Genomic DNA, 16,096 nt, shown 5'->3' with positions numbered 1-16,096 from the left:
CATGCATAGGTGCTGCAGGGCAGGTATTCTTCAAGGCAGTTGACATAGTTCATTTCAATGAAATTTCAAAGCAACTTTATGTGGTAGGTGTGGATATAACCTTCATGGTACAGATAAGGAAATAGAGGCACAGAGAGGGGAAGGAACATGTTCAAGATAACTCAGTGGCTCAGTGGAGGAAAGTTGACTTGTAACCAGGCCGTCAGTCCCAGAGCTTCACTTTTAATTACTTTATGAGGAGGAAGCTGATTGGACCTGAACTTCCTCATCTGGACTCATCCCTCCTCCTAGGGTCTGGCCTCTATAAAGTCTGATAGAGTCGGTCTCTAGTATCACTCCTGATGGATGGACAACCTCCAGGCTTGACACACTATGGACTTGACACCCTAAAAGCAAATCCCTGGGTCTTAAATAAAAAGTCACTTCCCAGCCTCATTAATTCTAGAGGCTTGACATCCCATATGTAAAATGTCCTTTGACTAAAGGATGGCAACAGATGGTTGTGCTAAATGACCAATTTATGCACCCATTCTTGTGCTGGTGGAGAGAAAATATTTTGACCACCCCCAGTATAATGGCACCTAGGAGTTCCAGAAAGAGTGTCACCAAGGACACACGCTGCCGCTATGCTACAGACTGCTTTTAAACAGCCTTTTGTCTATTTAGAAGTAGATGGCTTCTGAATTATTAATTCAGTGAGACAAATAATTATGTCATACTGCAACCTGGCAGGGCGCATCATCTTGTCATGACAGCTGCTGCTCCAGGCGCCTCTGCTGGAGAGAAAATTGAAGAAGAATCACCAAATTCAATTTTAACTTAGTTAAGCATGTTGGACCAAATCACAGAAATGAAAAGGTGTGTATTTAATTTAGCTTCTTTTCTCTGCTCACTGTATTAGTAAAGAAGATCATAGTGCTCTAGGCTCTAACTCTAAAATACATCACTAACAGTAGAGAAAAGAGGATAGGGACACAGATCCTTAGGGTATGAGCAAGGATAACAATAAGAATTAAGAAGATACCCAGTGAGGGCCCAGCAAGTTGGAAAGTTTCCACAAAGTTTAGGTGCAGTCCCTTTCCTCAACTGCCCCCTCTGCAGGGCCTGTGAACCCTCTGGATAACACAAATACATACCCACATAATGTGTATCCATAGGGAATGCCTATAACATCTATCAGCCTGTTTCAAATCCCTGAAAGGTCACAGCATATATACTCTGTTATCTACAGTCTATGCTGAGTAACCCTCTTTGGCTTGGCCCCTCCTGCAAACTTGATGAGCCCTCCCACCCACCTCCCTACCTAGTCCAGCACCCGGTTGCTCTCCCTGCCTCCTTCCTGGTCCCCTTATCTCCTACAGCCTCACCTTGCCTGGCCTTTGCCCTGTGTGAGGGACATTTTTCCACTTTCCATTTGCCAAACTGTAGCTCACCCATCACTCCAACAGCCATTCAGAGAATCTTTCTTACAAAACAACATCTCCAACTATGTAGAAACTGCTACTCCAATTCCCCCTCAGTCAGCATGAGGAACAACATCATAAATCACTGTTCTCCCCTCCCTATTCCCCTGCCAACACCCCGGAAGGTCTGTGATAATTCCTAGACAGCACAGAATACAACCCTTTGCATGCACTTACAGTTTCCACCCCATGGATCCCTGCATTAGTGGATTCTTACAAACAAAACTACACAAATACACAGGGTTGCAATAATCATTAATTATTACAATTAACTGAGCACTCTCCACATGTAAGTAACTCCTAAATGTTTGCACATTTAATATTTCATTTAGTCCTTACAATCCATCCATGAATTTATTCATCAAGCAAACATTTATTAAGTACCTCCTGTGTGCCAGATACTATTTGAGGTATTGAGGATACAGCACTGAAGCAAAATGGAGAAAAAAAATTCTACCTTTACAAGCTTAGATGTTATTGGGTGTAGGTTGAGTATAAATATATCAGTAAGTAAATATTTAGCAGCTAGAGGGTGACAGGTTCTAGGGAGGAAAATGCAACCCAGTGATGAAATGCCAAGTCCTGAGACAAAGGCCTCACTGATGAGGTGAGCAGAGCGGAAGGAGCTCAGACCCAAGAAAAATCCGAGTGTAAGGGTCCTGAGGAAGACGCTGGCTTGTCTGGGGAACAGCACGGAAAATGTGGCTGGAGCAAAAGTGGGATCGGTACTGTCTCCAATTTACATTCAGAGAAACTGAGATTTACGAGAGCGAAGTGGGTTGAATGGCAGTGCCCCTATCAAAATATGTCCTAACCCCCAGAACCCACAATGGAATTATCCTTGAAAGAGCATCTCTGCAGATGTAATTAAGCTAAGAATCTGAAAATGAGAGCATCCTGGATTATGGGGCCAGCCCCTAAGTCCAATGGCAAGTGTCCTTCTAAGGGAGAGAAGAGGAGAAGACAGAGAGCGGAATAATGCAGCCCTAGGAATGCTGACAGACACCAGAAGCTGAAGGAAGTGAGGAAGGAGTCTCTCTAGGGCCTCCAGAGGAAGGGGACCCCAAAAACACCTTGATTTCAGACTTCTGGCCTCCAGACTGGAAGAGAACACATTTCTGCAGTTTGCAGCCACTCAGTCTGTGGTCCTTGATTCCAGCATCCCCAAAAGCTTATCCAGAGAAGTTAGATAAAGTGCCCAAAGCCACAGAGCTCTTCGGGTGGACAAGCTAGATTTTGAATCCTAGCAATGGGACATCAGGGTACCCTTAGGGCCACTCGGCCATCTGCTGTCCTTGACACACACTAGTGAATATACTGACTCTTGTGCCTGTGGGGCACTCTGTCACTTACTGGGCCTCCAGCATTAAGCATCTGGCCTTGGCTCCCTGGCTTTGCCTTGTTCACCCTTAGAACTACCAAACCTTTCCTGAAATATGATATTGGCTGCCAGGTGTAGCTGTCTCTCACTATGAGGACAGGACTTTCTGGCTTGTTTCATTATTTGCACCTAGCAGACAGCACTGGAGTCAGGCTTAAAGGATCACCACAGCATCACTGTGATAGGGCCTGAGGGGATGGTTTCTGAGGCTCTCGTTCCCCAGGAGTCCTGTGTAAGCGGAAACAGGCATGCTTTCACCTACGAGAGGCAGCCTGGTTACTTATACCTCTGCCAGTTTCCAATGAGCAGCAAAATTAGGTTTTGGACATCCTGTGCAAATGGAGGCAGGCCCCGCCGATATGAGCAATTAACCCCTAAATATTTAATAGAGGCTGTGACTGCTCCCCTCCCAGGAGAGGGGCCCTGGCTGGTCCTCTGCAAACAGGTCAGATAAGCAGCAGCCAAGTTCCCAGACACTCATGCCCCAGAGCCCTCTGCTCCAAGACCCCAGAGACCCTCAGGACAGGCGCTGGGATGAAAGACACCACCAAGTGAACGGCCTTTTGTGACCATGTTCTCTCCAGTGTTTGCAAATGACAGAGTAAACAGGATGGACACACAGCCCTCTTGAGGCCCGTGGATGTAATAAGCAGAGCATGAAGCGCCAACTCAGAGAGGTTGATGAAACTCACTGGGGCCCTGCATGACTGCCAGCAGCAAGGCTGGAATGGTGAACTTGCCTGTGAGGAGGTGTATGCAAGAGTGAATGTGTGGTGTCTCCTGTCCAGAGAAACAGTCAGCTTCATGGCTTCCTTAAAGCCCTCTCTGACTTAATCCACTCACATCCTTCTCCCCATCCCAGCTTCCTGACAGGGCTGATTTATTCAGCAGGTACAAAGACATAAAGCCTAGGGTTCACAAAAATGCTGTCATTTCTTTTAAAGTCAAAAAAAAGAATCAGCATCTTAGGCTGAAAACAAGTTTTTTTTTTTTTTTTAAAAGAGTGAAGTCATTTTTATTTCAGTACTTGACAAAATACCCCATAAAATTCAAAACTTCTACCATTATACAAAAATAGGTCTCTACAAGTGATATTATCTGTCTTCATCACCAGTAGCAAATATATTAGGCAGAAACATGTAACTTCAGTAGCCTTATATACAATATTAATATATTTGTCTTTACTCCAATGTAGTTGTAAAATATATTTTTAATATTATTTTATGAAAGGAGTCCAGGGAGGTTAGGGACCACAAAAGCCATCACTCAGATCCAGTTCTCATGTGTGTCTATGTCCAGAAGCACAGGCTTCTCAAGAGTCACAGCAAAGGGCAACGAGAAACAGTCCTTAGGCTGAGACTTACGCCAAGGCTAGCATCCTTCCTGTATCAGGCTCCCTTAATCCACAGTCTCCTCTTGCATCAGACATGCTCTGATCTATCTATCTTTCATTCACGTTTGTCGAGCCAAAGGAGACACAGCATGAATGCAGAAGCAACCACAATGCCAAGGAGAATGTGTGGCAGGCCCCAAGCAAGATCAGTAGAGTGCTAAGGAATTCAGGGATGGAGGCCATCATTGCCGCCGGGGCATTAAAGTGGGCATCCAGGAGGAGGAGCATCTTCCGCTCCTTTCAAAACATGCTCTCCAGCTGCTCAGCTGGCGCTTCTCACGTGAGCCCCACCAGAGAAGCTAGTGAAGAACCTCTAATCCACTTACCTCCAAAGTGAGCTCTCCGTCACGCTTCCCAGGTTGAAGTCATATAGCTTCGTCAGGATAAGTATAACCTGAAAGGGGGATGTGGAGGAGGGCACAGGAGAGGAACGAGAAGGGGGGAAAAAAAGAGGAAGCCAACTTTAGTTTGTGCAACAATATTCACTGCATCTCACATCACCCAGAGGAGGACTTAGAATTTATCCGTTGAGTTGAGGGGTATTATAGGATCAAGCACGGGGGGAAAATTATTAATTTAATGCTACCTCATAACTGGTAGCATTTATTTTAATCCTGACAGTGCTTTGCACTTGAAATAAAACGTGGCAACAGGGATTAACTGGATATCTACAGTTGTTTCCCCACATCTGTCCTCCTTCAAGGTCAGGCACAGGCTGGCTAGTTCTGTTCACTCAGATGACCACCCAGAGATCAGAGGATGGGCTTGCCTTTGATCTGGAGATGACTCTGACTTACAGACATGGACCTAAAAGGGTAAGAAAGAACTGGGCCTGATTCTGTCTGTCTACAGAGAAGTTCAAAGAGATTTCATGTTCTCACCCCATCGCTAGCACTTCACAGCCATAAAATCTTGAACAACAGGCAAGCCCAGCCGCCAACACTCTGCAATGCTGTCTGTCTTTCTCTGTGTCCCATCCACGGAGTAAGCAGGTCATTAGACTCCACCGGGCTCCAGGACCACTTTCCTGACTTCAGTTGAAAGAAACCCAGAGGAAAGCTGCACATGACAAACTGCTGGACAGTCCGTAATAGGGTCAGCAGTTTTCTAAAATGAACTTTCACTGGCCAGACTACTCTCAGGCCCTTTAAACTTTTACAGCTGAGGACTTGGATCTCAGTCATTTCCCTGCTGCGCCCTCATGCGCCTGGACAGTGTTTAGGCACAATCCCCTATCTACAAGGATGCTAAGTGCATGCACTTGAATCTATTTTCATCAAAACACAGGTGCCTAATATATAGCGCCTGCCTGCACACGTGATAATCCAGTTACACATAATTGTGTTTATCTAAATTTAATGCACAACTCATTTCACTTTTCTCAACTCCTTCCCATTCCACAATTTAACTTCCTCCAGTTCATTTGCACAGCAGCAATTAAACTCTTTCCAAGATAATGAATTTCTGCTACCAAGATGGGGCTTTTGCATGCTAGGTATCCATTTAAGAGTAAAGAAAAATAATCAGCCATTATATTGAACATTTTTATGGCATTTAACCAATGACAAGGCACTCATTTTGAGATTTATTCTCATCCGGCACCCCATGGGGTCGGTCAGCACTATTTCCATCTCTTTTATGTAAACTAAGAAAAAATTAGAGGCAAAGATATGACCCATTATAGGTCAAAGAGAGTCCCAGAAAAGCCTGACTTGGAAACTTCAACTTCTCTGCAAGGTCATGGCTGGAGGGTTCTTTAGGTCTCTTCCCAGATTTTGTCCTGTGATGAGGAGTCATAGGTTGGCAAGAAACAGTCAAACCAAGAAGAACATCAAAGACGTGACTATTTTAAGAACAGTAGAATCTACCAAACCACCTGACCGATTGGTACCAAAACCGCAAGTTCATGTGGCCGACACACAGTGGAGCCAAACATGCCAAAATATCAGAGTCTGGAGCAGAGAAAGGTTTATTGCAGTGCCCTGCAAGGAGACAAATGGCTTATGCCCTAAAAACTCTGAACTCGCCAAAAGCTTTCAGCAAAGCCTAGCTTTTCTAGCAAAGGTGAAGGAGGGGGGTGGTTAGTTGTGACAAACTTTCTGGTGTTAGATCCTTTGTTCTTGAGGTCAGGTCATGGTCATGGTCAGGTAACGATGTTCCTGTAAATTTCTACTGAACGAATGTTATTCCCTGTTCTGACAAGAAACAGCACAGCTTTTGCCCTCCGAGGTCCCGGTCCTGGCTAAGAGGAGGCAGATCTCAGTCAGCAACTCCCTCAGGGCCAGGTCCCCAGACCCTACCCAGCTTTCATCGCTGAGGGAGCCAGGCACCCATAACCCAGCTGGTCCTCTGGCTCCTCAGGCAACCCCAATGGCGGGGGCAGGTCCTGTAGACTCCATCCAATGTGGAAGCTGCTGCCCTTAGGTCCCAGAGGTGGGGATGGGGGGAAAGGTTCATGGTCACCACAAGGCTTGGGATAAGGCCAATGGGTGTCCCCAGCGAGGGCTCTGGAGCCTGCAGGACACAGCTCTCAGGCTGTTTCCCGGGGCCCCCCAGCTTCCCTGCTGGCCGGCAACCAGAAGAGCTGGCGGGCACTAAAGGAGGAGGCTGGATCCAACTCTTACCTCACTCTCCACCTAATGACCACCATTCCACCAACAGTTGGCTGAATGACCCACTAACGGTCGCTCATTGATAATTGGCCACTTGTGGGTGGGGCTCACCGTGGTGCCAGCCAATGGCTGAGCAGAACCACTAAGAGTCGCTCACCGACAGATGCGAGCTTGGGGGAGGGGCCAACTGTAGTGCTGACCAATGGCCAAGCGGAACCTCTAACTGCCACTCTAACCTCCCACAGGTCTTCCGGTAATTAGATAACTAACCGTTGCCTGGTAATGGGTCTTGAGGTAATAGCGCCCAGCGGCAGCCTTGTGCTAAGGGCTGCACACACCCCCACTCTATTACACTATTAGCACAGCACAAAAGCAAGGAGCATGTATCCTATGCAAAGTATTGCACTCCATGCCTCTCACTTTTGCTTCCTCATTTGTTAAATTCAGGGACTAATGGAGACAGGACTTGTCCAAACCTTCTCCAACCAAATGCCTAGCAATGTGCCAATAATTCCTATTTGTTAAATTAATTCAAATGCATACACACCAGATTTCTCTTCCTTTTACTGCTTTCATTGACAAAATCATTCTTTCACAGTCACTAGGTAAAAACATGAGTGGTTACATGTCAACCATCCCAAATTCTGGAGAAACTCAAAACTATGTTCTTCTAGAAACAGGTCAGAAGCCCTTTAGTGTCTGCCAGAGCAAGTCAGACTACTTCAGTGTCTTCTGATATCAAGCTTTCTGGGGCACAAAACAATCTCCAAAAAGTGCAAAGTGCATGAAGAGAGAAAAAAGAGATGTTGAGGGTAAGAATCCTACTACTTAATAGAGGGTCTAACAAACAACTGGATCTGAGAACCCTTCTAAGAACCCAGAGCTGTTCTCATTCTATCAGCAGTTTTACCCAGTGCTTAGACCACTCTCCTTGTCTCCCTCCATCTTCTCACTCTTTATTATGTTTCTTACAGATCTAAGTTCTTTTTGGTGTCTGCTTCTCAGAGGATCCAAATAAATACACCCTTCCACAGCTCCATGAATTTTATTTCTGCCTTCATAACAGATCGTTTCAATTTTGCTCTTAATACACATATTTTTTGGTTAGAAGCCTTTACTGGATCCTCTGCCTAAGGATGAAATCCAGATTCCTTACCTGGTATGTAAGGCACTCCACAGTCTGACCCACATACTGTCTCCAGGCACTTTTCCATGGATCTCAAGAAACTGCCCTGTGCTTTAACAATCCAAGTTCCCAAGGTGCTGCAGATAAGGCAATCCATTCTCACGTCTCTGCTTTCCTTCTTTCCTGCTGTACTGTTGTGTCATTGCCTGTGAACAGTCCTTTCATTACTGCCTGAACCTGTCTACCTTTGCTCAAGAAACAGCTCAGGATCCATCTTCCTCAAGTAGCCTGAAGTCCTATTACATTTAAAATTGCATTACATAATTCGCCACAGAGTTAAACACTATCTAGATAGCTTCTGGATGTCACAGGATCTGCCTTCTCAGCTCGATTCTGAACACCATGAGGTAGGCTTCACGTTTTCTACTTCTGTCTCCCAAGAGACAGGCTCAGTATATCAAAGGTTCCCAAAGATCATTATTTTTGAGTCAGTGAAAGATAATGGTGTCTTAGCAGTAAAGCATAGTCTTCAGAAGGGGATGGTGTCAATCCAATCTATTATCCCTGTTTTACAGATGAGGAAACAGACAAAGAGAGACAAAGTGACTCAAGTTAAAGTTCCAACAATGTGTGGCCTTGGTCAAAGGCCCAGGGCACTGTTCAACCCACGTTATAAGCAAAGTTGGAGCCTAACTGTCCGGGAGCCTGCTAAATGAAGATTCCCTGATCCCATTCTCAGCAAGTCTGACTTGGTGAGTCTCGGGGAGGACCCAGAAATCTTCCTGTGGCTATTAGAGGACCAAGCTTTGAGAAAGACTCCATCACACCATGATTCCTCTCGCAAGTTCGGGCTGCAGTGACACTGCCTTCCAGTGTGGTGGATTCCTGATCTAGAAAAGCATTCCTGCCTTTAAATTGAGCTGAATTTTACAAAGACAACAGGTCATAGGAGATGCATGAGAAGGATGCTTCCCAACAAAATCACCCCAGCATTCCTCCAGAGGAAAGGTCCAAACACAGATAATTAGGACCGGAAGCTTCCTTTCCCCTGGAGCCAGCACAGAAGGACAAGAATAAAGTTATGAAGAGATGATAATGTAACTTTAGCCCAAGATATCCTGTGCCTAGCAAAGAAAACAAAGATTAAAAGAAAGCCCGCCAAACCCTTGCTTCTCTCACCAATCAAAGCATTCCAAAGGCTCTGAGAAGGGAATTACCAGGGAAGAAAACTGAAAGCAGATGCAGAAAACCCACTAACAAGCCCCAGGCTACCTGGGAGAGGACTCAGATCAGAAAGGAGTGAGTGTGACCAAAGAATCACCAGTGGATAGATGAGGAAGGATGGAGGAGCTAGCCTGGGGTCCATAGCAAAGCTTGACATGACTCCTTTCCAGCAGATGTCCCCAGATGAGAGGTGCCAGTCCAATTCAAAGAAGAAAAAGCAGGAACCAAAGATTAACTGAACCATTACTATGTGCTAAATACTATACTGGGTGCTTCTCAATTCTCACAACAAACTGTTGAGACTGAGAAGACATAATTAGCACTCCATTTTACAGATGAGGAAAGTGAGTCCTAAGAATTAAGCAGTCTGCTCCCCAATGTGCACAACTAGCAAGCAACTAAGCAAGCATTCCCACCCAGGGCTCTGAGACTCTGCCATCCAGGCTTGTTCTGCTCTAATACGATGCATCCTCCATTTAGCAAATGTTTATGTTCTTTTTTGTGTGCAAGGCAATGAGCAAGCAAACCGAGAGGAGAAAAACACATTCCTTCCCTCAAGGAGTTTATCACTCAATCATGAATCCCACAAATATTTACTGAGCTCCTCTTATGTGAATTAGAAAGACACCTGCTAAACTCCGGGAATCAGAGAAAGACCCAGAGCTCAAGGCCCACAGGTGAAAGTAACTTTTGTTTTCTTTGTTTTTGGAGAAAGAAATAGGAAACAGAGATGTGTAATGAAATGATGAGACAAATTGTTGGGAGACCCAGGTTTGTCAAATATGCTTTGTCAAGGGAAGGGATATATGTATACCTATGGCTGATTCATGTTGAGGTTTGACAGAGAACAACAAAATTCTGTAAAGCAATTATCCTTCAATAAAAAAATAAATTTAAAAAAAATTTCCTTTGTGACCAACAGGCTACAATCCTAGAGGGATTTTAGACAGAGGAGAAATGAAAATAAATTGGAATTATTCGTGAGTAAATAGCACCTCTCTCAATATAAGCTACACACATACAGACACACACACATAGTAGTAAAGTGACCTAAATAAAAGCTCCTATGTACAGGCACATATAACCTTAAATTAGCATCAGACAGAATCTCTGGAAGAACATTTGCTCATACATCTCTTATAGTTTTTATCAAATTGGATTAATGTGACATCTCCATATGTCTCATCTGTTAGACTGTGACCTCTTTGAGGTCACAAGTCAGGTCTCATTCAATTTTGCATCCCCAACATCTAGCACAACACCTGACACATGGCAGGTGCTGTGCAAAGTCCGGTGAATGAATTATAAATGAATGACAATAAAAGAAGGGATGAGAAGATAAAGGTATCTGAGAGTTACAGATAATGCGCTATAAGAGTTGAAAGGAGGAAGCAATTAAATCAGAAAATGTGGTCATCAAAGTCTTCATGAGGGAAAGATATATATGAGCTGAAACTCGAAGTATCAAGAATTTGGATATAGAGAAATGAAGTTCAATCCCTTGCTTGTCTGGCCTATCTCTTTATTTCCATCCCCCCCCCCCCCCATTTCTTTCTTTCCTTCATGTTTTAATTGGGACAGCAGTAGATAGAAAAAGGCAGGGTGGAAAGGTGCCATTTTCACCCTGCTTGATAGAAAAGACAGCATGAAGGGAGAGCTGAATGGGCCATTAGAGGCAAGAGCAGTCATGTGTTGAATGCAATGTCATGGGGGCACCAGCCACTTGGAGACACAGTCAAGCTGCACAAAGAAGCCACAAAGGATGATAGAATCATGCATGAAGGACAGAGGGAGTCCAACCTGCCATCAACTACGGGTTGATAAAGTTTTCTATGAAAGAGTGTGTTTACAGAGAGGGACTATACTATGGTATAGTATGAAGAGGGTGTTTACAGAGAGGAACTATACTATAACAAGAGACTTACTATGTATAAACACATAATATATATAATATTAATATATAATGTATATTAGATGACTAAAGCATAACAAGAGACTTACTGTATATGTGTATGCATATATATACACACACACACATATTATATATACACACACATATATATATATGTTGTCATGTCTGATTCTTTGTGACACCATGGACTGTGGCCCACCAGGCTCCTCTGTCCATGGGATTTCCCAGGCAAGAATACTGGAGTAGGTTGCCATTTTCTTCTCCAGGGGATCTTCCTGACCTAGGGACTGAACCCACATCTCCTGCATTGGCAGGTGGCCTCTTTACCACCTGAGCCACCAGGGAAGCCTATGAAGAAAAACAAGTGCGTGTGTGCTAAGCAGTTTCAGCAGTGTCTGACTCTCTGTGACCCTGGGAACTGCAGCCAGGCCCCCCTGTCCACGGGATTGTCCGGGCAAGAACACTGAGACATATAATCACTTGGCCGTAAGGAGCATGGCTTGCCTCTGACAAAAGCAGCTGGTGCTGCCCCTGCAGACCGCCCACCTCCAATCTTCTTGTCTCTAGGAACCTGACAACTTCCACTGCCCCCAGATGCTCAGGCCAGCCCTCAGCCAACAACCTGGTCTTAGACACACATAGTGCCAGTAACTAATGTCTTTACTTGTCACATCCCCTCTCCCTCTCATTCTTCTGTTCCTACCTATGCCAGGCAAACACAACATAAGATTCTCGGTGATAAAGTGATCAGAAGAGAAATGGCTCTTCCTTAGTAAGATTACACATTTCACGAAGACAGGACCCACTGGGTCCAGCCATCTGCCTCCTGGATGGGGCTCTCCTGGCATCATGGAAAGAGCACTTGCAACTAGAGGGCTGTACTCAAAACCCAGTCTCACCATATGCTACTGGGCGAGCCTGAGCAACTTATTTACGTTTTCAGAATCTGTTCCAATTTCCTAAAATGGGGATAATGATTCTCCTTCCCCTGCCAACCTCACAGGGTTTTTGAATCAAATCAAATAAGGAAAGTTGACCTGCTTTAGAAGCTGTACTATGCAAATATGAGTTATTAGTATGATAATTATTCTTCAGGAGGCAAAGCTTCCAAGTTATCCTTATTTGATGGGGGGAAGGAGGATTCAGATACTAGAGTTGCTAAGCTCCCTCTGAAAAATACCCACACGTTCTAGACCCCAGTTGTGATACAGGAGGCTACAAATCAGACATGGTGTGTTCTCTGGGCTCCTCTACTCAGCTTCAGCTTCAGAAGGAAGCAGGGAGCCCCGGGGGAGTCCTGTCCTCTGAAAGGATAATGCATAATCTGCAAATTCATAAATCACTGGGACACTCTCGCCCGTGAGCACATTCAGTGAAGTGAGGACCTTTAATGCCTGTAAAATTTTACTCTGAAGGAAAATTACTTTAGTTCATTAAACCTTCCTGAAACCTTGGTGTCTTTAAATCCATCAGGTTCTATGCATACCCCCTGAAGTTCCCCCTCATATCTCACCACCTCGTTCCTGCCCTTACCTGATAGTTCTTTGTTTCCAGCGAATTAAAATAGAGACCATGGCCTTTACTGAAAGTGATTGACAGTGGTAACGTAGTAAGGATGCTAAAACATACTCCTCGGGGAGTGTACACAAGAGTATATTTTTCAGTTTCAGCAGAGTCTAAATCCTGGAGTCCTCATCCCAACTCATGGGGTACTCCCCCTAGGGAACAGAAATTAAGTATTTGTAGTCCACAGCTGATGCTGGGAAAGATTGACGGCAGGAGGCAAAGAGGGTAACAGAGGATGAGATGGTTGGATGGCATCATCGACTCAATGGACATGAGTTTGAACAAACTCTGAGAGACAGTGAAGGACAGGGAAGCCTGGTGAGCTGCAGCCCATGGGGTCACAAAGGGTCAGACACAACCTAGTGACTGAACAACAACAATAAGTCCATAGCCCAACTGATCCCCAATCTAACAATGTCTGGGCACCAACTTGATATCCCAAACTGTGCTAGGTATGTGCCAAGTTCAGAATAACTTAAATGGTGCTCCCTGCCCACCACGAGTTTACAATCTAGCTGAGGACAAGAAATGGTACAAGAAATACTAACTTAACTATCTTGTTCCATTGCATGAAATTTCACAAAACTGCTACATCCTTCCCTATGTTTTAAAGGGCAGATGGCCAACTCTGTGGTTCAAGAAAGAACCTCAGCATGACCCCTGATCCCACCCTCATCCCACATACAGCAAGGAAACACAAACTCTTCTGAAATGTACTATAGTCCACTGTATCATCCAATTTCTGATTCTCATAATTTGTGCACTCACTCACTAAGCAAATATGTATGGAATGTTTCCCACTGGTCAATGGCTATGGGTTCAGCAGTGAAGAAAACAAACCAGCTTCTCTGCCCTCAGAGAGCTTACATTCTGGCAAAGAAGATAAACAAACAGGTAGGTAAGTAACATAGTAGTCAGATGATGGTGAGTGTTATGGGGTGGGGTGGGGTGGGGGTCGGGCAGATAAACAGAAGGAGAAGAGCAAGTCCTAACATGCAAGGGTAGTCCAGGGCTATGCAGCTGCAGCAGAATAAAAGGATCCCAGCAAAACTATGAAAAACTGATACTCAAGCAAAATCCTAAATGAGGTGAGGGATGAAGCCATGTAAGAGACAGCAAATGCAAAGGTCCTGAGGCCTTTCATATCCAATCAACATAAGAGGACCAATGAGGATGGAGCTGAGAGACAGAGAGAGCAGAAGGAGATGAAGTCTGGGAGATCTGGGGAGGCTTAGATCTTGCTGGGACTTGTAAAGGACTGTGAAGGTCCTGGCTCTTACTGAGTGAGATGAGGAGCTACTGGAGGATTATAACAGAGGACTTCAGTGTTCACAGGATGACTCCGGTTGCTGTGTTAAGAAAGGCAGGGTAGGGAAAAATGCAAATTTGGATTGTGTTGTAACCATCCAGGTGAAAATGGTACAAACAAGTATGGACAGGAAAAGAAACATGGTCTGAACATACTTTGACAGTAAAGCCAGGAAGATTTGGTGAAAATTTGGATATGGGGCGTGAATAAAAGAGAAGAGTCCAAAATGACCTTCAGATTTGGAACTAAGTAACTGGAAGCATAGAGGTACCATTTTATGAGATGAAGACTATAACAGGAGGAGGATGGGAGGAAAGCTGAGACGTTTAGTTTTGGACATTAAGTTTGGGATGCCTAAGAGAATTCAAGTGGATGAGTCAAATAGGTGGATAAATGAGTCTGGAGTTCAGGGCAGAGAGTCCAGGCTAAAAATATCAATATGGGAGCTGTCAGTGATTCAGTTCAGTCTCTCAGTCATGTCTGACTCTTTGCGACCCCATGGATTGCAGCACACCAGGTCTCCCTGTCCATCACCAACTCCCGGAGTTTATTCAAACTCATGTTCATTGAGTCGGTGATGCCATCCAACCATCTCATCCTCTGTTGTCCCCTTCTACTCCCACTTTCAATCTTTCCCAGCATCAGGGTCTTTTCAAATGAGTCAGTTCTTCGCATCAGGTGGCCAAAGTATTGGAGTTTCAGCTTCAGCATCAGTCTTTCCAATGAATATTCAGGACTGATTTCCTTTAGAATGGACTGGTTGAATCTCTTTCAGTCCAAGGGACTCTCAAGAGTCTTCTCCAACACCACAGTGTAAAGGTATCCATTCTTCGGCACTCAGCTTTCTTTATAGTCCAACTCTCACATCCATATGTGACTACTGGAAAAACCATACCTTTGATTAGACGGACGTTTGTTGGCAAAGTAATTGTCTCTGCTTTATAATATGCTGTCTAGGTTGGTCACAGCTAGGTTGTCAGTGATTAGATGGTATTTAAAGACATGAGACTAGATTAGATCGCCAGGACATGGAGTTTGGATAGAGAGATGAGGATTGAAAGCTGGGGCATTTCAGCATTGAGAGATCAGGGAAATGAAGAAAGGAAACCAGTATGTGCTTAAACCTCTTGAAATTGGCACAGTGAATAGCTGTGTCCTGTATGAATAGTCACCAAATGGTACTAACTACAGAAGAGTCTCTCAATAAGTAGATGAAACAAGATGGCCTTCTGTTGAGGCCAGTAAGCCTTTCTCTCCAAAATGCCCCTATCTGCTCTGTGGGTTCCTATGTACCAGTGGCTACTGTGGCAGACACAGAAGCTTTGCCTACATCTGCCATGAGCTGATGGCTCAGACAGTAAAGAATCTGCCTGCAATCCAGGAGACGTGGGTTTCATCCCGGGGTTGGGAAGATCCCCTGGAGAGAGGAACAGCTACTCACTCCACTATTCTTGTTTGGAGAATTCTGTGGACTGAGAAGTCTGGCAGGCTATAGTGCATGGGGTCACAAAGAGTTGGACACAACTTTCACTTCACTTTCCCCTCACCAAAGCTGACACAGGCATCATTACTGCTGAGTCCCCAACCTGACAACCTCAGAAACCAACACTCAATGTGGCACATAGTGGCAAGCTGACTGTACTGTCTCACTCCTATCACATAGAGGAAGCAACTTTTTCCCCTTGAACTTGCTCTTCCTTGCCTTCAGTGATATACTAGAATCAAAAACTTTAAATTTCCAAGCTCCCTTTTCGGAACGCATCTCACAGCAAATGAAGTGTGGTCATGGACATGTTGATGGAATCAGCTGGTCTTCCTGCAAATTTCATCAGCCAGAAGCAGCTGACCTGATACAATGATTGCATGGACTTTCAAAGGTTCAACAGCAAGCACTAGCTGGAAGCCAGCATGGTGTGAGGTTGTGGTGCTATCTTTTAGGACGTGGATGTAACTAGTAAATAAACCAAAATTATGATACAAAGGTTTGAGAACCAAGGGGCAAAAGTGGGAGTGTTCCTCTCATTGTTCCTCGACATAAGCCATCACAGCATGTTTTATTCATGTCCCCACAACTTTTGGTTCTGTTGCTAAATTAACAGAGAACATCTGT

General features: G+C 44.7%; 1 protein-coding gene across 1 annotated transcript in view; it reads right to left on the bottom strand.

Moving 5' to 3' along the window:
- Positions 1-16,096, bottom strand: part of SORCS3 (sortilin related VPS10 domain containing receptor 3) — a 598,500-nt gene that overhangs the window by 411,857 nt on the left and 170,547 nt on the right. The window contains exon 2 of the mRNA XM_065920112.1: positions 4,564-4,631. Within this exon, the coding sequence (XP_065776184.1) occupies positions 4,564-4,631 (68 nt within the window). The remainder of the gene's footprint in view (positions 1-4,563; positions 4,632-16,096) is intronic.

Source organism: Muntiacus reevesi, chromosome 2 (assembly GCF_963930625.1).
Source record: "Muntiacus reevesi chromosome 2, mMunRee1.1, whole genome shotgun sequence".
In the NCBI taxonomy this organism is placed as follows: domain Eukaryota; kingdom Metazoa; phylum Chordata; class Mammalia; order Artiodactyla; family Cervidae; genus Muntiacus; species Muntiacus reevesi.
Note: the sequence above shows the minus strand (reverse complement) of the source record. Positions and strands in the feature narration are given on the sequence as shown.